General features: G+C 42.3%; 1 protein-coding gene across 1 annotated transcript in view; it reads right to left on the bottom strand.

The window, feature by feature from the left end:
• Positions 1–2941: 2941 nt before the first annotated feature.
• Positions 2942–24666, bottom strand: part of MARCHF1 (membrane associated ring-CH-type finger 1) — a 503717-nt gene continuing 481992 nt past the window's right edge. The window contains exons 6-7 of the mRNA XM_052642212.1: positions 12388–12535; positions 2942–3240 (exon numbers count right to left, since the gene is read on the bottom strand). Of these exons, the coding sequence (XP_052498172.1) occupies positions 2942–3240; positions 12388–12535 (447 nt within the window). The remainder of the gene's footprint in view (positions 3241–12387; positions 12536–24666) is intronic.

Genomic DNA, 24666 nt, shown 5'->3' with positions numbered 1-24666 from the left:
AATCCCACAGAGTCATTATAAAAAGCCAAGGTTTTAGTAGAACTATCAATTTATTCTTCAATTTAAGTCCTTTGTTTCAATTCCATTTTATTTCTTACATAAGCAGGTAAACATGCTTCAAAAAATTGAAGAGCATTCCAGAGAGCAGTTTTTCTTTTTGAAGGGTATATCCAGTCCACAGAAGTATTTTCACAAAGCCACACCCAGTCACTGAAAGGTCAGAGACCATCGCCACACAGTATAAAAGCAAACAGTCAACACTAGGTTTTAAATACACAGTTATTTCAGTTGTTTGAACCTTCAACAGCCTTTATGGGAAAACCCTTTAAGGATTTAAGTTCGAGAGTTCAGGGTTTGAAAAAGAATAGCAGAATAATTCTGACTTTTAACGTGTTAGAGAGCTCTATATTTTCTCATTTCAAGAAAGTCAAAGCCTATTCAAGTTAATTTTGAGAATTTACGTGTGGTTTTAAAACACCGTGTCCTCTTTTACCATTAGTACAGTAATGCTTATCTCTATTTTTCATTCTAGTGTTCAGTGTGCCCCTAAATAAACCAGGCCTCATGTGAGCCAATCATCTTCCACTGTGCTATGAGCCATATACCTACCTATCTTTCTAAAGTTCGGGCAGAATTTAAATGGTATTTTTGGTGTAAATAATCCTTTTCCTTACAGAGCAGAGGACAGAGAGATCAACATTCTTTGTTTGCTGGTGACAACTTTGTTCCCTCAGGAGCTTGTGAAACTCTTGCCATTGCTAAACCTCATAGATTAGTAAACTGTTTAGGAAAGTTATCAAACGAACTGAATCACGTTTAGTCCCTTGGGTGAAGTGCCATGGTTAAGTCACCCAAAGCTTCATTATCCATGAATGTATATGTCTTAAACCTTGAACCTGGAAATTAAAAAGTTAGTATAAAGTCCAGTTTAAGGTTCATATATTTTTAATTACACCACTATGTTTTTATTTGTGCAGAAATTTTGGTCCAGTTGAGTTGCCTCAAGTTTTTTGTTTTTTTTCCTGTGCCTTCATTCAACAAGTTTTAAGAAAAATGAGCTTTAAAAAACCTTGTTTGCTGCCCAACTGAACACTTTGACGTTTTTCTCATGTATATACAGGAACACACACACACCACGTGCACACACAAAGTTGACGCTGTTGACCTTTGCTGTATTTCTGAGAACTGGGACTATTTGGACTCAGTGTCAGCCACTACTAATATCATACCATCCTTCTAATCAGTAAAAGGTTATCTCTCTTTCCTTTTTCCTATGGTAGCCTATGAGGAACAAGCACACTGACAATTACAAAGTACATCAATGTGATACCCAGATTTGTGCAATGCGAAACCCATGCTTTGGTTCTATGGCCATCATGGTTGCCTTTTCACAATAATAACAACAGCTAGCAAAAATAAATTACCTTGTTTCACGTAAGAGATCTCTCTTTGACAGGCCACTATATTTATAATCATTAATCTAGCTCACTGCAGTATTCATGCTTCAGGTTTACATGAATATGCAAAGAACACAATAATCAGCTCATCTGTCAAACCTAAACAACTCAATTTATTACTTATCACAGAATGTTGAATGTTCCTGCTTCCCAGTTGAGCAAGGGAAATAACTGTCAGCACTTTAAAATACAGGCTAAATGCTTGGTCATAACTACTCACCTGTCAAGTTGACACCTTATGTGGATTTAAAAAACTACATTTGACTTAAAAATTTTTATTTTCCCTATTATAAGTGCTTCATAGTAGCAACTAAGTTAATTGCAAAACTTTGTCATGGGTAGATTGCTCTATAGTTTTTTTACCCTTTAAAAAATAGTAACTTTATCTAACTCCTACTAAGATACTTCGTTTGATTAGTGCTTTGTAAAGTAACATTTGTGATACTTTGAATAAAAGAATGAAGTGCTGTCTTGAAAGATTCAACTTTTAAAACAGGCTTTGTCTCTAATTTTAGGGCTGCTCTGTCCAATACGGTACATTTGAATTGAGAGTCCCTGTAAGGATGAAATGCATACTGGATTTGGAAGACTTGGTTCATAAAAGGAGATGTAGAATAACTCAATAATTTTTTATAATGATGACATTGAAGTGATAACTTGGGTATATAATGCTAAATAAAACATTATCAAAATTCACCTATGTATTTTTACTTTTTCTAATGGTGCTACTAGAAAATGTTAAATTTGCGTGTATAGCCAGCCTTTGTGGCTCACATTACATTTCTGTTGGACAGTGCTGTTTCAGAGGGTGCAAGTAGAGTATACAAGGCTTCTGGGTATTTAACAGAGCTAATTAAATCCCCAGATATTTTGAAAATCTACTCTTCATGATTTAAACATAATTTCAAATATTAATATCTTCAAATGTGTCTTGCATCTATTTTAAAAACATACACCTGTCAAAACAAACTGTACTCCACTACAGCCATAAAAAGCTGTTAGCTGTCAAAGTATGAATATCAAAATATGCATCTTCCAAGTTTGCGTCTGATGTGCCTTAGGGATAATGCAGACAATTTCATGCTTAAACCCAGATACGTTTGTCATTTCCAGATGAGAGAGTTAGCATCATGAGGCCCTAGAAGAAACGCACGTTCAACTCAAGTCCTTATTCCAGAACTTTCCCTGCTACTGTGAAGACTCATAGGTCTGTCCACTCAGGCTTTCCTCATTGCCTAAAAGCATCCCTTGCACCAGTGGTTAGTTGTCTCAGAAATCATTTTCCAGCTAACTTCCACATTTCCTCTTTACACTTGAGACTGTTTCATGGGATCCTGGTCATTTGGTGTTTTCTTCTTTCCTTTTGAGCAAAGTAAGAACAAATGAGTCAGAAAGCGGAGAGAAGATAGAGGGTGACTACTCAGGATCGCTTCTGTCATCTGTAGTGACAGGCTGGACTCGGTGACAGGCCTCCACTGGCCCCGTCACACGGGTATGAGCTCAGTGGGGCCAGCCTCCGCTGGTGGCCGTGCGGTGGTCCCTGTCTGCAGTGCGGGCACCGCCCCAGAGTCCTTGGTGTCCATGCTCACGGTGCAAGAGTGGTTCTTCTCCGCCCTCTTGGCGGTGTCTGGGCAGTTCTGCACGAAGATCACGCGGTTGTAGGCCTTCAGCCTGCGCCACAGCTGCACGTAGACCTTGCACTGTACATACATGAAGACCAGACCTCCTGTGAAGCCGATGGCCACCACAACCAGCTTTGTCCAAAATGGCCATTCGAGGACACCTTTCAAATAAAAGAGAATGTTATCACCGAGTCATTATTGATAGATTCGGTTATTTTTACCCCCTATGGTTCCTTCAAAGGACCATGCTGTTGTTTGGTTGCTAAGTTGTGTCTGACTCTTTTTGTGACCCCATGGACTATAGTCCACCAGGCTCTTCTATCCATAGGATTACCCAGGCAATACTAGAGTTGGCAGCCATTTCCTTCTCCAGGGCATCTTCCCAACCCAGGGATCGAACCCATGTATCCTACATTGCAGGTGGATTCTTTACCACAGAGCCACCAGGAAGCCCTTAAAAGGAATATGCCCACTTATTATCATACATCAGAAATATATTGTTAACAACTAGTAATAATAACAAAAATTGCTTAATTGCTTTAAGTATTCTCAAGGTATTGCTAAAACTGCACATGACTTCTCTCACCTACCACTGTAATGTCTCTCATTCCTCTTACCATCAAGAACCTACTGTGATCATCAGATACTACACTAGATTTTGATACTTGACTTCAGCATTTATTTACAGTGAAATCTTTAAGGAAGGATAGTGTACATACTGAGTGAAAGAATCAGACTTAATCCTCTTAAGGTAAGCTATGTGTGTGGGACTGTACCTACAGGTCCCTGCCCCCATCTGCATTACCTTTAAAATTAAAAAAAAAAAAAGAGAGACACAGAAGCTGCTACATCTCATCAGAAAGAAAAAAATTCCTGGGTACAGACATGCATAAGATTTAGGGTTTCAGTCATTTGTTTTATCCATCTTATATTTTGTAACCGAGAACCATCCTTTCTTAGACACCAATGTTTTCTCTTAATTTCCATCATCATAACTAGAAAGGGACTTTCTTTCACAAAGAGTTTGCTGTAACAGTATTTAGGCCATGCATGATTATAAGTGTGTAATAAATGATGGTCAGGAGACCACATCGTGCCAACATTAGAATGGTGTGGAGGATATATCTGCCTTCAATCATGTGAAAGGCTGTCAAATAGAAGGGTGGTTGGAAACCACAGTATAGGGGATCAGACTTCATTTACCTATGACAGTGAGTAGAGTTATAGGAAGCATCCTGTGTATAATAATGACATATACTTTCAAAACAGACGCTGTACCTTGTTTGCCTCACGCTGACGGGTTTGCCTGGTTCTTCACTCACGTCTGTGCCAGGAGAACAGAGTCTGGGCACCAGCAGCTCCCAGCTGGGCAGGGGAGGGTGTAATTGGGTTCCCTGGGCCACCAGGCAGTGTCTGGAGGTGATTGTTCCACCTGGTAACACTTGAGCAGGTGCTACTGACTTAGTAAGTTGAGGTCTGTAATGCTGCTCTGTCACCAGCCTGCAACGTGCAGTAGCACAGCAAGTAGTTTACCTAGGCCAAAATGCCAGTGCTGCTGAGGTTGGGAAGCGCTATTATAGAAGATGATCACTGAAGCTTCTTTATTTGGAAAATTGCAGGGAAGATTCAGTATACAAGTTAAACATCTTGGAGTTCTTTAAGTTTAGAAGGATTTTTGCTCTCAGCTGTTCCATTAAGCAGTAGTCTCCTTGTTTAGAAAAATTTTAACCACAGGCAAGCTGGAGATGAAGTGTGCTTTGTCTCATTTTTAGGGAAATCCCCATGCATGACATCTCACTTTCCCTCTGATTTCTATTCACACTGAAAGTGAAAACTGCTTGGATATTTTCCCCTCTGAGCCTCTGCCCATGATATTTCTTTTCTCAGAATTTTGCTTCTCCATTTCTGTGTGTCTACCTGTCCCACAAACCTGAATGGGAAATCATTTCCACCCAGAAATAGACGTGCTCACTCTTTCATTTTATTTCTTACACGTGTGGCCTGAGTCAGTCTGACGTGAGTTATTCTCTGCGATGCCATCATCTTGACACGTGCAAGATCTGCGTCTTCTTGGTCCGCGTTTTTCACACTGCCTTGCTCAGTAGACATTTCAAGGATGAATGAACATTCTAATGATCAAAGTTCAGACTTTGACAGCTGTGCTTCATTCTTTCCCCAGAAGTGACAGCCTTTCTTCACTGGCAAGTGAAGCTGCGCCATTGATGGACAGGCTGAAAAAGACTCCATTCTTGCCCCACCTCTCCTCCTAGACCCAGTGGCCAGAGTCCATGACGTGCCTGAGAGTCGAGGTCAAGAGTGACCAGCTGCCAGACTTTGGAGACCCTGACCCTGGTACTTTTCTTTTACAAGGTATCTCTGAAACCATTTCCTCTACTCAGGTCATTCTTCCTTTTTACTTTCCTGGGGAGTCAAAGCTCCCATGATTTCTCTAGACAAACTTTAGAGTACAGAGTATCCCCCACCCCAGAGCCAAAGCCATTTGAGTGCAAACCCATTGTCCCGATGGCCATCTTCTTTCAGAGACAGCTTATTTTTCTTTGCCTTTGACTAAGCGGACAGGATTTTTGTTTCCTTTAGAAATTATTGATATTATTGAGCAATTATAGGATTTTACCTTGGAAAACTCATGATAAGGATATCTTAAGAGAAGATGCCAAAATGGGGCTAAATGGATTTTTTTGATGTTGTTTTCATTGGTGAGATGCATATGCTTCTTTTTATTGAGAGGCAGCACACTGTCTTCCCATTCAGTTGTGTTGGACTAGTCAGTTCTATGCTGTTTTCCGTGAAGAGGAAATAATGTATACAGTAAGGAAGGGTGGAGGTGAAGAAGGGAAGCTCAGAGTAGACCCCTTGTGTAACCCAAAGAATACTTGGAAGCTGGAGCATGTACTCAAAATTGTCAAGAGCATAAAGTTGACCCTACTTGCCAGTTCAGAACAAGAATTTGGAAAATCCAGCTTCAGACAATGCAACCATCTCTTCTTTACTCTGAAGTTCAAGGATTTATGATTTATCTCTACTTCTGCCTTTGTGCTTGAGATCTTTCTTCAGGATTTTCTGGAGACTTAGAAATCAACTCTCTGCCCATCTTGACCTCTTAAGTATTGATAGGAGATGATGCCTGGAAATTCTTGAGCAAGAATTAGAGGAGCAGATATTCTGTGAACCATCATTTTCTAAGGAAATGGGAATCTTGCCCTTCAGATACCTTCAATCAGTTCATTCACTTTCCATATCATCATGTCAGTCCTACAAGAATGGCCAATAAATTCTCAAGTCATACAATACACACTTGTCATAATAACTTCTTCCATCATTTTGATAATTGCATATGTGTGATATGATACTTGAAGGCTGCAACAACATCCACGCCATCCCCAAACAATAGACATGCCAGTAGGTTTTCCAGGAAAGGCTTTAGATTTGTCCTGTGATATGGCATTGAAGACTTCACAAATTAGACTTAGATGAACCAAAACACTGCATTCCATCTGCCTGAAAGTGCAGTGCTACCAGAACCATAGAAATCAGTACACAGTTTTGTAAAGAAACTGGTATTTGAAGAGCAAGTAAAAGCCCTTCAGACAAAGAGTACATTGACCATTCAGCTCATCATATGCTCTGTATCTAAGGTGAGATTTTTCTAGCAAGCCAGAGAGGGAAACTAGGAAGTCCAGGTAAAAGTAACTGTATTTACAGAGCTTGAACGAAGGAGTAAATATGATGGAAGAGTAAAATCTGTAAAATTTTCTTTCTTTTTTTTTTTTGCATAAAAAAATTGCCCAGATCTTCCTCACTGCATCTTTCATTGAGGCAGGATCAGAAGACAGGTTGGGTTAAAGGACATTTACCCTCAGGGACCTAAGACTAGAGTTTTTCCACCCACAGGATCACTGCCACTGACTGTCTCTTTCATCTCCTTTACAGTCACTATTTCCTTATTTTCACTCTCAGAAGCCCCCCTTTTCCTGGCTAACAGCCAGATTCCAAATGACTCATACTCATATTCAATTTCTTTATAAATCAGACCTTACTAAGATTTCCCTTATTATGGTTAATGGCTTCACAAAGGGTGTTTCCTTCAAGAATGAAGGGATTTTGCACAGGGAAATAGCCCATTTCACATATTTGCAGTCTTCTCCTTAACTAGTTTTAATGATAATATTGACTGTGAGTAAACATGGATGATACATGTGCTGTATTTGTGTAAACACTTTGTTTCAGTTTATCTGATGCAAGGTCAAGCTCGTTATGTTTTTGAGAAACAAATCCTAGAAAGAAACATTGGAGGATATTCAGTCCAACTTAGTCAACAAATGAGAAAAAGTAAGCTTTAGAGTGATTATTTTATTCACGATAACTAGTGCCTGACCAAGCCAGAACTAGACTGTGGGGGGCCTTCCAATCATTAGCCAAAGTAGGCGTTTACCACTTTGAGGTCATTAACAAAACAGCATGCATAGTTATGTTAAAAAGGAATGTTTAAACAACAGTGCTGAAAAGGAAAATATTAAATGGATGTCAGGGAAGTGATTTTTAAGATGCTCTCAAAGCAGATGTTAACAGCCAGTAGGGAGGTGCAGTCCACCCCTGGGTGTTCATGGAGGCTTGTGAGGGAGTCAGATGTAAACAAAATCAATTTGCTACACTAGTCCCTCATTTCTATGCATTTAAATGGTCCTGGAGCAGCCTTAACTCTGCACCTACAGTCTCTTTCATAGATAACATGAATTGCTTCATTTTCTTGGCCTTATTTTTGTGATTTGTTTTCAGCACACAGATAGTACCCTGAAGCATTCTTCTAGAATACGTAAAGATAAAGCAGGGGGAGTAACTGTTCCCCCAAATTAGAGTTGACAACATGGATAATTTAGGATGTTAAAGTTTCAAGTACCATGTCTTTTTGTTTTTGCCTTTTTCATCACAGGAAATAGAAAGAGAGGAATCTGGAACATGATGCATATTTAAGCTAAAAGGACAGTCACTCAATATACAAAGGACTTTTTCCTGACAGTCTTGTTATTACAGCTCAGAAGATGTTGCTGTTTTATATTCAACTTCCATTCTGGTTAAAGAAGGGCAATTTGTTCTTCTTCAAAGGTTTTTAAAGGTTTTCAAGATGGATTTTAAATATTTTAACTTTTAAATTATGCAGTTTTTTTCCCCAAAACTTTAAAAGCCAGTTCAAGATCAGTTCTCACAGTTCCAATGCCAAAGGAAGATTAATAACAACTCACAAAGATGTCTACACCACCTGATAATGTGTACTTTGGGAAGTCAGGTGTTACATACAATTTGAACACAAATACAGAGAGCCTTTTACAAAAAAAAAAAAAAAAAAAACTTTTACAAAAGTCACCTTGGTCCCACTTGAAATTACTGTCCCTCTAGCCAGTGACTCTGTAGGAATAACTATGGAGTCTGGTTCATGATAAAGATCTTGCTTCCTAATTCAAAGAGTCTGAACACCAAAGATAAAAGCTATCTCATTTTCACTTGTTTTTAAGAAACTGAAAATAATGTTTACAAGTATATGGTAGAAAACTGACCTTATATACCATGTGTATAAATATTGATAGATAGATACAGGTGTTGGAAAGCTGATCTTTGATTACCATGCATCATTTTCTTTTGGGAAATATGGCTGATAACCCTGGGTGATAGTCCACTGGAGACTGTGGTATGAAATCCTGCATCTACCCAGAACTGAGAGAGGGAAAAAATATTTTGCTGAAAAAGTCTAAAGAAAAGAAAAAAGTAGAAAAGCTTGTATACAAAGAATTCACCCTCCTACATGACTGGGTCCCTTTATGGGCTCCAGATACAGTGCTCAGCACCTGGGATGTGCTGGTGAGCAAGACAGACATGCTGACCCGGTCAAAACTCAGACTATTAAATGCGCAATCACAACAGGGTGTGCTGGTGAGCAAGACAGACATGCTGACCCGGTCAAAACTCAGACTATTAAATGCGCAATCACAACAGGGTGTGGGACGTCTCCTGGGGGCAGAGCTTCTCAGCCTGACTGCACAAGAGGATCATGTAAGGGCTAATTAAGTGTAAACCTCTGGGAATTGAGCTCGACGCTTTGTGGTGGTGCAGACGCTGCACAGGTGATTCGATGGGCAGCCAGGCTGGGGTGGCAGAGGATGTGCAGGAGCACGTGTTCCCCATGCTCAGAGAGTGTCAGCGGCACACGCCTTGCTGGGCTCCACCCTCAGAATCTCTGAGTCACAGGCCCAGCGTGGGGAGAGGCAGGAGTCTGCCTTTCTAACAAGCACTCAGGTGATGTTCATGCTGTGGGCTTGGGGACTGCATTTTGAGAGTTGCTAAGGTAGTAGAAATTATTCTATCTCAGGGAGCTGATCTGGGTTTCTGGGAGGGAGTGAAATTTAAAGTCAACTTAAGGGACAAGGAAGTATGTGATGACACATGAGCATGAGAGTTGGTGTGCAGAGTGGACACAAAAAGCTGGGAGGAAATGTATCCCCGAGACAGAGGAGCAGAGCAGGTCAGGGAGCAGGTCTGGGGGTGAACCAGTGTTTAGCATAGCTGGCTTCAGCCAGGCCATGGGGTCAGCATAGCTCCTTGCCAGAGTCTGGGATGTGTTTTGAGAGTCATGAATAAGCAGGGACAGAATGTGGTCAGATTTATGTTTGAACTTGCTGTGATTATGTTTCTGGACATGTGTTGAAGGTAGGCAAACTAGAGAAAGTCTCGCAAGGAGCAGTTGCAGTTTTGGAGTAAAAGAGATGCTACTACCCGGGTGTAGCAGTGGGGAGGGAGAGAAACAGATTTCAGAGGCCTGTGGGGCAAACTAAATAAATAGGACTTGGTGATTGATGTAAGCTGGAAGTGAAGGGGAGGAGACGGCAATGAAAGCCAGGTTGCATTTTGTTACTGGGGGTTAGCAGTGTCATTGCTATAGTGGTCAGAGTGGGAAGTGGTGGAAGGGTTAGGAGTTTGGACACACTAGTCTGGGTGCCTGGGAGACCTTTAAATGGAGAGGTCGGGAGGCAGGCAGATGTCTGGTTGGAGATCAGGGGAAGGGCGTTACCGACATAGAAACAATATCTGGGGACAAAAGGACACCCAGGAGGACTCGAGAGGGACAAAAACAGGAGACTTGGGTCACGGGTTTCAGGGCTGAAGCCAACAGTCATATCCAACGGGAAATAAACAAACACTATCCGCTCACATGTGTCAGAAATGGGATTGAGTAAATGAGTTAAGAGAGAACTTCTGAGCAGTCTGCATGTGGATGACATGAGGGTCATCCTCCTGTTCATCTCCTTCCCCTTCCTTGTGGCTGGGGGACCCCAGGGGGAGCCCCGCAGGCTGAGACAGTGGACCTGAGCAGGGTGATCACTGGGACCCTGAGTCAGACTTCAGGCTAGCTTCGGTCCAGCTGCAGGTCTGCTCTGGCCCGCGAGGAAGCCCTCCGTCCCTGAGGCCGTAGGGGCGGTGAGACGGTGCAGGGACAGAGCATGCCTCTGTTCTCACACGCGCACACACACACACACACACACACACAACTGCAAGGTCTGCAGCACGGCCAGTGCCGGCAACCATGGAGGACATGGGCTTAAACAAATTTTCTCTGAGGGGAGCGATGGGGAGAAAGGATAGTTAGCGGGTTTGGGAAAGTCACGTACACACTGCTACATTTAAAATGGATAACCAACAAGGACTCACTGTATATCACAGGCAACTCTGTTCAGTGTTTTGTGGCACCCTGGATGGGAGGGGAATTTGGGGGATATGTATATGTATGACTGAGTACCTTTTCTGTCCACCTGGAACTACTACAACATTGTTAATCATCTATATATCCCCAATATAAAGTTAAAAGTTAAAAGAAATGTCTGAAGCTTCCCAGGTGGCACTAGTGGTAAAGAAGCTACCTTCCAATGCAGGAAGCATAAAAGACAAGGGTTCCATATCTGGTTTAGGAAGGTCTCCTGGAGAAGGAAATGGAAACCCACTCCAATATTCTTGCCTGGAGAGTCCCATGAGCAGAGGAGCCTGGTGGGTTATAGTCCATGGGGTCACAAAGAGTTGGCCACAGCTGAAGTGACTTAGCACACACACAAAAATGTCTACTCTAACTTAGTAGAGATGTGATAGATATTTTAAAGTCGGTCATCTCTGAAACAATACTGCTCTAAACAACGTAGTTGAATATAAATTGTATACGCATGAGTTAACACTGACGTTCAAAATACTCCCCCCACAACTTGTCCTCTGACCCAGCGTGTCCCTGCCCTCCCCCGCCAATTCCCTGCAGCACACACACTCTAGCTACACACCCGACCTCCTGGGGGCTCTGGGGTCCTGGTCCTTTAGATCTCAGCCCTGTTCTGATGAGAAGCAGCACCAGGAGCACAAGAAGGGGACTCCTTCTCCCCTTTGGCCCAGACAGAGACACAGAAGAAAGAAACCTCTCCTTTTAAAGATTCTTCTCCTCCTTCCTTCTTACTGCCTCTCATCTTTTTCTCTTTCACTCTTCTTTTGAAGGAGGTGCAAACATACAGTGCTATCATCTGAACACCTTCTTCCAAATTCACCCCTGGTTTTACATATGATATACAGATCTCCCCCTGGAGGAGGCTGGGGAGCATCCCTCACTTTTACTAGCTTTGATTTAGGCTACCGGCTAAAGCCAGCAGAGCCTGTTGAGAAACAGAACTGGGTCCCTTCACAGGTAAAGATAAGCAAGTTATTTTTGCTCCTGTTTTGAATGACCTAACCATTTAAAATGTTAGACTATGCTGCAATGATTTTAAAACATCTTTCTTCAGACTTGATATCATCATTCACTATCAAGCTTAGTGTGGTAAAAATTTCAAACTGTAGTGTTAACCCACTCTATAAGATTGTAGTGTGCTAATTAATGGGCTGTAACACAGCCTCTACTAACTGCCCTCTTATTCATGTGTTACAAGAAGCCATGAATAGAGTGAATTAAATAAAAGGAAAAACATTCCATTTTTACAGTTATTTGTCTTTTCACATGGGGCAGAATCTGATCTTTATTAGCTCCTGGATAGCTTAAAGTGGTGTGTGGCATCTGTGGATTTCTCCCCCGCTAAGGTGGACTTGATAAATCTTACTTTGGTCAGTGCTTTATGGTCAGAGTGTTCATCAATTAGGGAGCTGGAGGAGACTCAGCTGCCGGTACAGGGGGCTGCTGTGCACATGTGCTCTGGGAAACAGCTCCACTGCACATCCCTGGGTGATGTCACAGGATTCAAGCCAGAAAGAGAAAGGAGACAAACTCTTACCATTATCATTTCCCTGCTTGATCTCCTCTGCCGTCCGATCTATCAGCACGTACAAGGACCAGACCACGCAGGTGATGGCAATGACGTGGAAAGTGACGGAGCAGAAGATTTTCCTCCTTTCGCTTGTGGTCATCTGCAGTTTCTCCCACTGCAATCACAAACCAATTACACACAGTTGAATCTCCAATCAGGAAATTTTGCTCCCCATTAATATCCCAGGCCTAGGTCGTGAATGGAGAGAAACCATTATATAGTTGCCATTTTAGATGACACTAAAATATTCAAATAAGTCTTCATGTTTGAAAAGATCTACAATCATAAACTATGGAGTTATAACTTAGACAAATACATAGTAAAACAAGAACAAAAATATTTTCCTATTCTCCAAATAAATAGTTCCTTGTAGTTTCCTTTTCCGTAACATGAAGGGGACAGTTTTAATATTATACAATTTTCAAAAACATTTCGGTTCAGGTTCCTACATATTACTTCTCTGTGGCCCTAGGTTATAAGCAGTCATACATAGTCTCCCCTTGGATTAGTACATACCCTGACACAGTGTTGCGTTCTCTTTTTTAAACTGGAGTATGGTTTCTTTACAATGTTGTTAGTTTCTGCTGCACAAGGAAGTGCATCAGTTGTGTGTACACGGAGATCGCCTCCCTCTGGGACCTCTCTCCCCTACCGCGTCTCATCGCATCCCTGCAGGTCATCACGGAGCACTGAGTTGAGCTCCCTGTGATGCATAGCAGCTCCCCACTAGCTGTTTGACACATGGTAGCATATATGAGCCAGTTCCAATCTCCCAATCCACCCCACCCTGCCACCATGCCCACAGCTCTCTCCTGTGCATCTGGGTCTCCATTCCTGCCCTGCATGTGGGCTCATCTGTACTCTTTTTCTAGATTCCACGTACACCCCAGTGTTCACTGTAGCACTATTTACAATAGCCAGGACATGGAAGCAAGCTAAATGTCCACAGACAGATGAATGGATAAAGAAGATGTGATACATCATCTATATAATGAAATATCACTCAGACATAACAAGGAATTAAATTGGGTCATTTGTAGAGACATGGCCCTAGAGTCTGTTATACAAAGGGAAGTAAGTTAGAAAGAGAAAAACAAATGTCATATATTAATGCATGTGAATGTTGCATTCTCAAGTGTGTAAATTTACCATTTGAATGGCTGAATTTTATCTCTGAGAGAGTCAACATCTGTCACAACTCTCCTCCGAGAAGACACATTTTATCCTCCAAGCAATGGAAGAAAGTCAGCTGGAGCCCCTTGCAGCGCAGTCTTGCTTTTCTGCTGCCACCGTTGTCACCGTCACTGTACCTGAGGTGCACTCCTCAGAAAGTCGAGGGCCGTTTCTTAGTCGGCGAGAGGGGGAGGGCTGCCACTTTTACAGCAGGAAGGAAGTCAAGGTGTATATGAGGGAACATGTCCATGATTTATTTTGAAGTACCAGGCCGTCAGATGACATTTTTACTATCAAACAACATTTTAATGCCTTGACAGTTACAGTATCACTTCATTACCATGTTAGGATTTGATCTTTACTTTTCTTCATATATTTCTATAGGAAAATCAAATCATTATGATCTTATGAGATCATGATTTTTTTTCAGCAACTCATGTTTGTTTGCATTGTTTTTTAAAAAATTGAGGTATAGTTGATTTATATTGTGTTAGTTATGAGCAAACTAATTCAGATATATATATGTATAATATTCTCTCTCTATATATATATTTAATATATATTCTTTTTCAGATTCTTCCCATTATAGGTTATTACAAGATATTGAGTATAGTTCCCTGTACTATACAGTAAGTCCTTGTTGATTATTTATTGTATGTACAGTAGTGTATATATGTTACTCCAAAACTCCTAATTTATTCTCACCTCCTCTTTCCTCTTTGGTAACTATAAAATTAATTTCCATGTCTATGAGTCATTTTCTGTTTGGTAAATAGGTTCATTTGTATCATTTTTAGATACCACATATAAGTGATATCATATGGTATTTACCTTTCTCTGACTTCACTTAGTGTGATAAATCTAGTTCCATTTGTGTTACTGCAAATGGCATTATTATGTTCTTTTTATGGCTGAGCAGTATTCCATGTACACGGAATATTTCCATATCTATATGTATTAGTTCAGTTCAGTTCAGTTGCTCAGTCATGTCCGACTCTTTGCAACCCCATGAAGCGCAGCACGCCAGGCCTCCCTGTCTATCACCAACTCCTGGAGTTCACTCAGACGCACATCCATCGAGTCCATGATGCCATCCAGCCATCTCATCCTCTGTCATCCCCTTCTCCTCCTGCCCCCAATCCCTCCCAGCATCAGAGTCTTTTCCAATGAGTCAACTCTTCGCATGAGGTGGCCAAAGTAGTGGAGTTTCAGCTTTAGCATCATTCCTTCCAAAGAAATCCCAGGGCTGATCTCCTTCAGAATGAACTGGTTGGATCTCCTTGCAGTCCAGGGAACTCTCAAGAGTCTCTCCAACACCACAGTTCAAAAGCATCAATTCTTCACTGCTCTGCCTTCTTCACAGTCCAACTCTCACATCCATACATGACCACTGGAAAAACCATAGCCTTAACTAGACGGACCTTAGTCGGCAAAGTAATGTCTCTGCTTTTGAATATGTTGTCTAGGTTGGTCATAACTTTTCTTCCAAGGAGTAAGCGTCTTTTAATTTCATGGCTTCAGTCACCATCTGCAGTGATTTTGGAGCCCCCCAAAATAAAGTCTGACACTGTTTCCACTGTTTCCCCATCTCTTTCCCATGAAGTGATGGGACCAGATGCCATGATCTTCGTTTTTCGAATGTTGAGCTTTAAGCCAACTTTTTCGCTCTCCTCTTTCACTTTCATCAAGAGGCTTTTTAGTTCCTCTTCACTTTCTGCCATACAGGTGGTGTCATCTGCATATCTGAGGTTATTGATATTTCTCCTGGCAATCTTGATTCCAGCTTGTGTTTCTTTCAGTCCAGCGTTTCTCATGATGTACTCTGCATATATATATGTATATATATATTATATATATTTATGTCACATCTTTACTCATCTTTCTGTTGATGGGTATTTAGGTTGTTTCCATATCTTGGCTATTGCAAATAGTGCTGCTATGAATCTTTACATTTTTTATTTATAATGCTTTTGCTAAAGCAGAATCCTTAGACGTTCACAGTCCCACTCCTTGCCCAGCCCACTTCGCACGTCATAAAACCCCATAAAGCCCTGAATCTGCCACCAGCTCTGAGACACGGGTGAGCCTCAGTCTCTCCGGGCCCAGGCGACTCATCCCCTGAGACAGAGAGGGGTGGTGAGACACGATCCTCTCATTTTCCTTTACGAACAGACTAAGCCTGTGAGGGCTGGCACCATGCTAGGTAAAGCTGCTTTCCCACCTTCCTGGCAGAGGTGATATGAACTGTTTCCCATGAGTGAGATGTGAGTGGCTCTCTACTGGGATGCTGAGTTTTTGCCCTCCTGACACAGGAATTGCCCCTTCCGCCTTCATTTTCTTTTCTTTGCTGCCTAGAATTCCCAATTAATGGTAGAAGTCCTAATAGTCATCTTGCAACCTTGAGGAAAACTCCTGAGAATTAGAGACGTCAGCCCATCAGCCACAGCTCACCTCTGGCCGCCACGCATATGTGAGGGAAATAAAGACCTGTCTGAGCCACTACTTCTCAGGGCCCTGCTCCTCACTGTCAAGTGCAATTCCTGATAGAAGCAAATGAAACCTCCTGACTTCCCTTCCGGTCTGAACATCAGTGTCATATGACCACATGTTTGTGACCACATGGACTGTAGCTCGCCAGGCTCCTCTGTCCATGGGACATAGGATTTTCCAGGCAAGAATACTGGAGTGAGTTGCCATTTCCTTCTCCAGGGGAGTCTTCCCAAGCCAGGGACTGAACTGAAGTCTTCTGCATCTCAGGCAGATTCTTTACAACTCAGCCACCTGGAAAGCCCATTCCTCTCTTACTGGCCAGTTAGTCATCACAGCATTTCCCATTCAGAGTCTGTTAGAGCCAGTTAACCTAATCTTGGACTCCTTCTCATCAAACTATATTTTCTTTATTATTCTAAGTAAGTAATGGAGAAATCTTAGTAATGAAACTAGGGGAAAACCAAATGCTTCAATCTATCTATAGAATTTATTTTTAATTAACATCGAAATGAGAAGATTTCAGGGCTTTTTATCACTTCACGTCACAGGTATGAGAGATTGTTTTTGAAATTTCATTGTGTTATTTTATTGATTTATTGTGATATTAATCTAAATACTGTGTGATTACGGGCTAAAACGAAGAAGGCAATGGCACCCCACTCCAGTACTCTTGCCTGAAAATCCCCACTGATGGAGGAGCCTGGTAGGCTGCAGTCCATGGGGTCGCCAAGAGTAGGACACGACTAAGCGACTTCACTTTCACTTTTCACTTTCATGCGTTGGAGAAGGAAATGACAACCCACTCCAGTGTTCTTGCCTGGAGAATCCCAGGGACGGGGGAGCCTGGTGGGCTGCCGTCTATAGGGTCGCATAGAGTCGGACATGACTGAAGCGACTTAGCAGCAGCAGTAGCAGCATGGACTAGAACGTTATTCATTTGGCAACAGCATTTCGTGCTTTAGCAACTATTTCTTGGATTGCCTCAGTATTTAACATAAAAAGATAAAAAGTGCAGGATGGTGCGCACGGGCAGCTTTACATGTTCAAATTCTCTAAATCTTTCAAGTGTTCCAGTGCCGTCAGTAACAAAATATTCATAACAAATCAACCCTCCGTTGTAAAGTTGGCTTTGAGTGGAGGGAAAAATCGCTTAAAAAGTGGGTCTTTTTTAAATCTAAAGAGCGTTTTGATGAAGTGGTTGAAACGCATTCTTCAAAACTAATCAGCCTCAATAGAAAAATATCAGAGAGCTGACAGATATAAACCAAACTCCTTTTAGTTCTAGACAATAGTAGCTCTGAAGCTGTCATTTCCTAGTCTCAGCAGCGTTTTAAGAAGTGGAGTGTAACAGGACCATCAAACGTTGCTGTTATACTTTGCTTTATAAATCCTCACAGGGACCACCCAGGAATTCACCAGACAGCACACGACTAAACGCGATACCACGGCGCCCTCTACCTGACGGTCACGTCACTGCATGTGGTACCCAGCTCAAGGCATCAGCAGAAATTTAATCCATTTCATGAAATGTTGATCCACCCACATCTTTGAGTTTTCATATATATATGTATATATGTATAAAGACTGAATGCATTTTGCAAGCTGCCACAGTGAGAAGTGGATCAAGAAGGCAAGGATAGAAATCTTATGTTAATAAACTTGTCACGAACGGGCAAATACTAATTTATTTTTTAAGAAGCTGAAATTCAGTATCAGTTCACAAAAGATTTGACAGCAAAGGGCTAATATACACAAATGCACATAGCATCAGAGCTCCCCCTCCCAATTTAATGAGATTTGTGTGTTTATGCCCACAGATCACGTGTCTAGTGTGGGACCCACGTCCCCGCCCCACCCTGGAAGATTAAGAGACACCCTCTCGGTGCTCATTTTTAAGGAGACAGGTCTCTCCAGGGGGTGTCAGGGGAGCTGGAAGAAGTGACCAGAAACAGGCGGGAGGGGAGCCCGCATATTCTCTCAAGTGCCCAGGGCTCTTTTCCAGCAAGTCCCTGCCCTCCTCGGTCCATGCACTTTACTTCACCTGCAAAATCAGCTGCGCAGTTTTAGTGCCTCAGACCTCGCTTCCCTTTATAGGATCCCTGGGTCTCTGGCACCTGTTTTACTGTCCTTAGCCTTTGGTCCCTTATCCAGAGCCTTCAACGACAGAAAGAATTGAACAGAACTCCTTTATTCAACTTAGAAATACACAATTAGATTATTCTGAAAAGATTTCCAAATTGGAGTCTAAATTGATGCAGACACGTTTTCTGTAAAATTCTCCGTTTGTTTTATCGAGATGAAACTGAGCGTTTTCTAATTTAAGTTACTTGTATTTTCATTCTGTCCTAATATATAAATTAAAAAAAAAAAACCAACAACACTGCCTAATCAGAGTGTTTTTAAAAATTTTGTAGCAGTGAAAAAATAACAGCAGCTTATTTGTATGATATCAACATACATGAGATGGGGGCTACTTTACTAAGTCCTTTTTTTTTTTTTTTTCCTTCCTTGACACAGCCCCGCTGCTTTTTTCAAGTTTCCTAAGGGCGCTAAGAGTTGGACATGACCGAGCGACTTCACTTTCACTTTTCACTTTCATGCATTGGAGAAGGAAATGGCAACCCACTCCAGTATTCTTTCCTGGAGAACCCCAGGGACAAAGGAGCCTGTTGGGCTGCCGTCTATGGGGTCGCACAGAGTCGGACACGACTGATGCGACTTAGCAGCAGCAGCAGCAGCAGCAGCAGCAGCAGCAGCAGCAGCAGCAGCAGCAGCAGCAAGGGCGATAGGAGCCAGACTTTCAGCGTCTGTGTCATGATAAAGCAAAAGCCACCACCAGAGGGCGTGGGCCCACCAAGCTCCTGGTTCCAAGGTGATTTTCCAGGGTCACCAGAGATTTCCAGAGTCCCCCCCAGTTGCTGGCAGGCTCTTTTCGGTCATTTCAGCAACCCGGACTAAATGCAAAGGCACATTTTAGCTCTTTAAAAATTTCCGACCCTGCTTATCCTGTTATGGTGAAGTTTTACCACACCCGAAGGAAAATAATATTTGGAACAGCAGGTTTAGTTTGTTACATAATCTACATGCCCAGTGGGCCTCCCTCCTGGCTCAGTGGTAGGTAAACAATCTGCCTACCAATGCAGGAGATGTGAGTTCAATCCCTGGGTCAGGAAGATCCCTTGGAAAGGAAATGGCAATCTCACGGACAAAGGAGCCTGGCAGACTACAGTCCATGGGGTCGCAAAAGAGTCAGACGCAACTTAGCAACCAAGCACCACCACCACCAGCACACCCAGTGTGACACATTGTGCCTGACAGTCTGGAACTTGGAGGAAGTCTGGGGCTAAAAGACTGATCAACTGGTCTAGGATAGTAGTTCTTTTTTTAAAATTTTAGTTGTTTTTTAAAAAATTGAAGTATAGTTGATTTACAATGTTGTGTTAATATCTGTTATATAGGAAAGTGATTCAGTTATGCACACACATATATATTCTTTTAAAAATATTTTTTTCTATTACAGTTTATCATAGACTATTGAATATGGTTCTTGGTGCTATATAGTAGGACCTTCTTCTTTATCCACGGGACAGTGGTTTTTAAAGAGATTCTTCAGGCGCATCACCATCAGTGTGGAACTTGGTTATTGCTACATTAATCAAAGAAGGAGGCCATTTGGCTGAGGTGGTTCAGTGCCCCAGTGCCCAGGTAAACCAACCAAAATCTAAGCTTCTAAATGCCTCAAAGTTGGAAAATAGAAACTTAAAGATAACTAATCCCAATCAGCCAGCTCAGCTTTAACCATGAGGTAGTCCCTAATCTTCTTGCTTGGCTTCTGCACTCTCTTCTGCAGCTCCTGTGGGTGGCGTCTCCTAACCACTTCCGGTGTGGTGCTGCCCAATTCAAATGAAATTTTGTTCAAATGAATTCTTAAAACTTTAAATAAGCTTCAGCTTATCTTTTACTATTAGAAATGAAATATTTGCAGATACAATATTTGTATTTCACCTGGCCTTCAGGTGATTCTGCAGTTGTGGATTTCATTCTGTCTGCCCTCTAATGGAGAAGGAATAGAGGCTTATGGAAGCTTCCTGATGGGAGAGACGGACTGAGGGGGAAACTGGGTCTTGTTCTGATGGGCAGGGCCATGCTCAGTAAGTTTTTAATCCAATTTTCTGTTGATGAGTGGGGCTGTGTTCTCTCCCCATTGTTTGATCTGAGACCAAAATATGGTGGAGGTAATGAAGATAACAGTGACCTCCTCCAAAAGGTCCTGTGCACATACTGCTATACTCAGTGTTCCCAACCCTGCAGCAGGCCACAGGAAACCCACGCCTCTGCCAGAGACTCCTGGACACTCACAGGCAAGTCTGTGTCAGTTTTTTGTGGGGTCACTGTTCCTTGGAGTCATTGACCTGAAAAAAGTCAGTTTCCATTCCAATCCCAAAGGGCTATGGCAATGTTCAAACTAATGCACAATTGCACTCATCTCACACACTAGCAAAGTAATGCTCAAAATTCTCGAAGCCAGGCTTCAGCAGTATGTGAACTATGAACTTCTAGATATTCAAGCTGGATTTAGAAATGGCAGAGGAACTAGAGATCAAATTGCCAACATCCGTTGGATCATAGGCAAGAGAATTCCAGAAAAACATCTGCTTCTGCTTTATTGATTATGCCGAAGCCTTTGACTGTGTAGATCACAACAAACTGTGGAAAATTCTTCAAGAGATGGGAATACCAGACCACCTGACCTACCTCCTGAGAAATCTGTATGCAGGTCAAGAAACAACCATTAGAACTGGAGACGGACCAACAGACTGGTTCCAAATTGGGAAAAGAGTAAGTCAAGGCTGTATTATTGTCACTCTGCTTTTTTAACTTATATGCAGAGTACCTCATGAGAAATGCTGGGCTGGATGAAGCATAAGCTGGAATCAAGTGACACCACCCTTATGGCAGAAAGTGAAGAACTAAAGAGCCTCTTGATGAAAGAGGAGAGTGAAAAAGTTGGCTTAAAACTCAACATTCAAAAAATGAAGATCATGTCCAATCCCATCACTTCATGGCAAATAGATGGGAAAACAGTGGAAACAGTGTCAGACTTTATTTTCTTGGGCTCCAAAATTACTGCAGATGGTGACTTCAGCCATGAAATTAATAGAGGCTTTCTCCTTGGAAGAAAAGTTATGACCAACCTAGACAGCATATTAAAAAGCAGAGACATTACCTTGCTGACAAAGGTCCATCTAGTCAAAGCTATGGTTTTTGAAAAGGTCATGTATGGATGTGAGAGTTGGACTATAAAGAAAGCTGAGCGCCAAAGAATTGATGCTTTTGAATTGTGGTGTTGGAGAAGACTCTTGAGAGTCCCTTGGACTGCAAGGAGATCAAACCTTGAATGAAATCAATCCTGAATATTCATTGGAAGGACTGATGCTGAAGCTGAAACTCCAATACTTTGGCCACCTGATGTGAAGAACTGACTCATTGGAAAAGACCCTGATGCTGGGAAAGACTGAAGGCAGGAGAAGAAGGGGATGACAGAGGATGAGATGGCTGGATGGCATCACTGACTCAATGGATGGGTTTAAGCAAGCTCCAGGAGTTGGTGATGGACAGGGAAGTGAAGTGTGCTGCAGTCCATGGGGTCACAAAGAGTCGGACATGACTGAGTGACTGAACTGACTGATCTTTCATGCATGGTCCTGAGAGAGTCAATTCCTAGGTAGGTTGATAAGAAGTCCAGCATTTCTGAGGAGAAAGGGGTCCAGAGCTCTTGATAAGAAGAAAGGGGTCCGGGGCTCTCAAGGAGAAAACGACAAATGTCCTTTACTACATTACTTTGTGTTATTCAATATAACAATGTATCTTGCTCAAGGATATGTTTGTCCTTAATAAGAACCTTTTGAGTAATCCTGTCATCTTAAAATGTATATTATGGGAGTGGGTCTGGTAAGATCTTTCTATTGTTCATCCTAATCTTGTTAATTTAAAATGTATGTTGTGGGAGTGGGTCTGAAAAAGTATATAAGGCCTTGATAAGACTAGGTAGGAGGGCATCTCTGTCGCCCTTCTGATGTCTGTATCAGAACTTTTCTCTGTCCCTTTTCTTACTTTAATAAAACTCTGCTATACAAAAGCTCTTGAATGATCAAACCTGGTCCCTGGTCCTGAAGCTAAATCTTCTTCTGATATCACGAATCTGACATCGTTCATTGTAAACTATCATCTTGGGGGCTCTTCCAGGATCCTCCGGACAAGGTAAGATCGCTCAGAACTCTGGCCTCTGCTTTTTCAGTATTCACGTTTTCTGCTTTACTTTACTAACTCCACGGTGTGCTTGTGTGAATGAATGACACATCCTGTGCAAAGCACGTGAGGAGTCCTGCTCTGTGGTTTCGCAGTGCCTTGAAATGACTGAAGGAAGCCCCCAAAGGGGCGCCTTGTTGGGGCTTTATCCCGACCTGCCAATTCCAAGAGATACCCAGTGTCCCTGCGAGGGGAGCAGCCAGAGTGTGTAGACCGAACTTTCCCTTCTCGGTCAGCTTTTCCTGGTCTCTTCGACAGTTTAGTAATTTCCTGGGGAATTTCAACTACTAACCTAATCAGTCAGATCATAGACTTTCAAGGGTCTTGTGATCCATGCTGTTACTGTGTACTTTTACTTAGACCCCCTGTATGTAGCACTTAACCTTGCTAAACTAGGCAAGCCTTGCTAGAAAGTTACAGGAGCACGTTTGGGACTGAGGCAGAACTCTAGTTCCAGGAATGTCTCTCAGGCTAGGGGTCACTCTCTTGACTGCCTGCCTCAGGGACCAGCGACCTGAAAGTGAGTCTTTGTCGTGGTTGTGCCTCTGATCGATGTGGATAGGAGTACTGCTGGTGACCATGAGGTTTGTGAAGACACAGATCAGAAATTGTGGGATCTGGCCGACTGGAAGTGCAATGGGCTTCTTCCTTTGGTAGTGCTAGCTCTCAGCAGACCAGAGAAGGCTCTCTGATGACTTCCGTCCCAACTCCTTAGATATTTCTTTTGTGAAGCTGTGGAAATGAACTTGAACGATTGGCCCTAGTAGCTTGAAGGCAAAAATCACTTTCCTCGCTGGCCAACCATCCACACCTCTTTTGGTATCACATATACTGGTGTGGTGACACACAGAAGGGACATCTTGGTCGTTGTTCATCCTCTTATGACTCACTGCTTCTACAGCAGTCAGGACTGTACTCAGGGATGTGCATGGGTACATGAAAGAAGGATGCTCCCCCTGGTAGTACTAGCTTGGGAGGCATTCCAAAAAGTTACTCTGCTCCACCCCGAGTGGCATCAGAGGAAAAGGGTAAATCAAAGGTGTTGGTGGTAAGGAACTAAATCAATCTGAAGTGCCATCAGGTCTGTCCCTAGTGCATCTCCACCCGACCTCGGTGGTAGAACCGGGAGGGATGAATGAGTATGGCGCCTGCATCGGTAAGGGACAGACTGTTTGACCAGGGAAGGAAAGCTTTGGTGGAGAGTCTTTCTACACCCCCACCTAGGGTAAGGAGGGACACTTCAGGTGGTAAAAAGCCACAGCTGTGGATGCCGCTTTTTTCTCTCTTACAGATGGGAGCTAGCAGTTCCAAAGCCACTCTTTATAAATATATTTAAAAAAGAAAAAAAAATGCTAGGACAAGTTTGATCCCCAGAGTTTAAAAAGACATTCCTGATCTTCTGTGATACAGAATGGCAACAGTATCCTTTGGAAGACGGGGAATGCTGACCTGTTGAAGGATCTCAATTATTACTGTTTTACAGCTAGACTGGGTCTGTAGAAAATAAGGGAAATGGATAGAAGTGCCTTTTGAATTGTTCTTTATCTCTCTGAGACATGTCAGACTTATGTCCTAAGGGTACAGATATGGGTGTGAAACCTTCAGCTCCCTCCTGTTCTCTAACTTTGCCTCTTTATCTGGGCGTCCCAACTGAACAGGCTGAGATTCAGGGCACCCTTATAGGAGGGTTTGCCTCAGTCTCGGTAAAATTTCGAACAGTCCCAATTGCAGTTGAGACTATTTAGAGGATCCAAAAAGTACATAGAAGACTTTACAGGACTAAATTTACCTTATGATTTTACTTGGTGAGATGCAATATATGTCTTGGAACAGACACTGACTCCTGGCTCAAAAACTTGTTTTGGGGGAAGCTACTACTTTTGGAGATGAATGACCTGAACATGAGACAAGGGGAAAGAGGGAACACAAAATAGCCCTCCTTCCTACTGGGAACCCAGTGGTTCCAATAACAGAGCCACTTTGCTGGATGTATTCTTGAAGAACTTAAGCAAGCATACACTAAGACTTTAGACTGTGCTAAGTTGGCTAATATAGAACAGGGAGAGAAGGAAACTCCTGGTAAATTCCTAGATAGACTATGGGAGGCTCTCCACAAGTTTACTGATGTTGATCTTGAAAGTGCAGAAAGAGGAATGATCTTAAAAGATAGATTTCTCACTCAATCAGCTCCAGATATCTGCCATAAGTTACAAAAACAGGTGTTTCGACCAAATCAGTCTTTAGAAAAAGTGTTACAGCTGGCTCAGATGGTAT

Source organism: Budorcas taxicolor, chromosome 6 (genome assembly GCF_023091745.1).
Source record: "Budorcas taxicolor isolate Tak-1 chromosome 6, Takin1.1, whole genome shotgun sequence".
In the NCBI taxonomy this organism is placed as follows: Eukaryota; Metazoa; Chordata; class Mammalia; order Artiodactyla; family Bovidae; genus Budorcas; species Budorcas taxicolor.
Note: the sequence above shows the minus strand (reverse complement) of the source record. Positions and strands in the feature narration are given on the sequence as shown.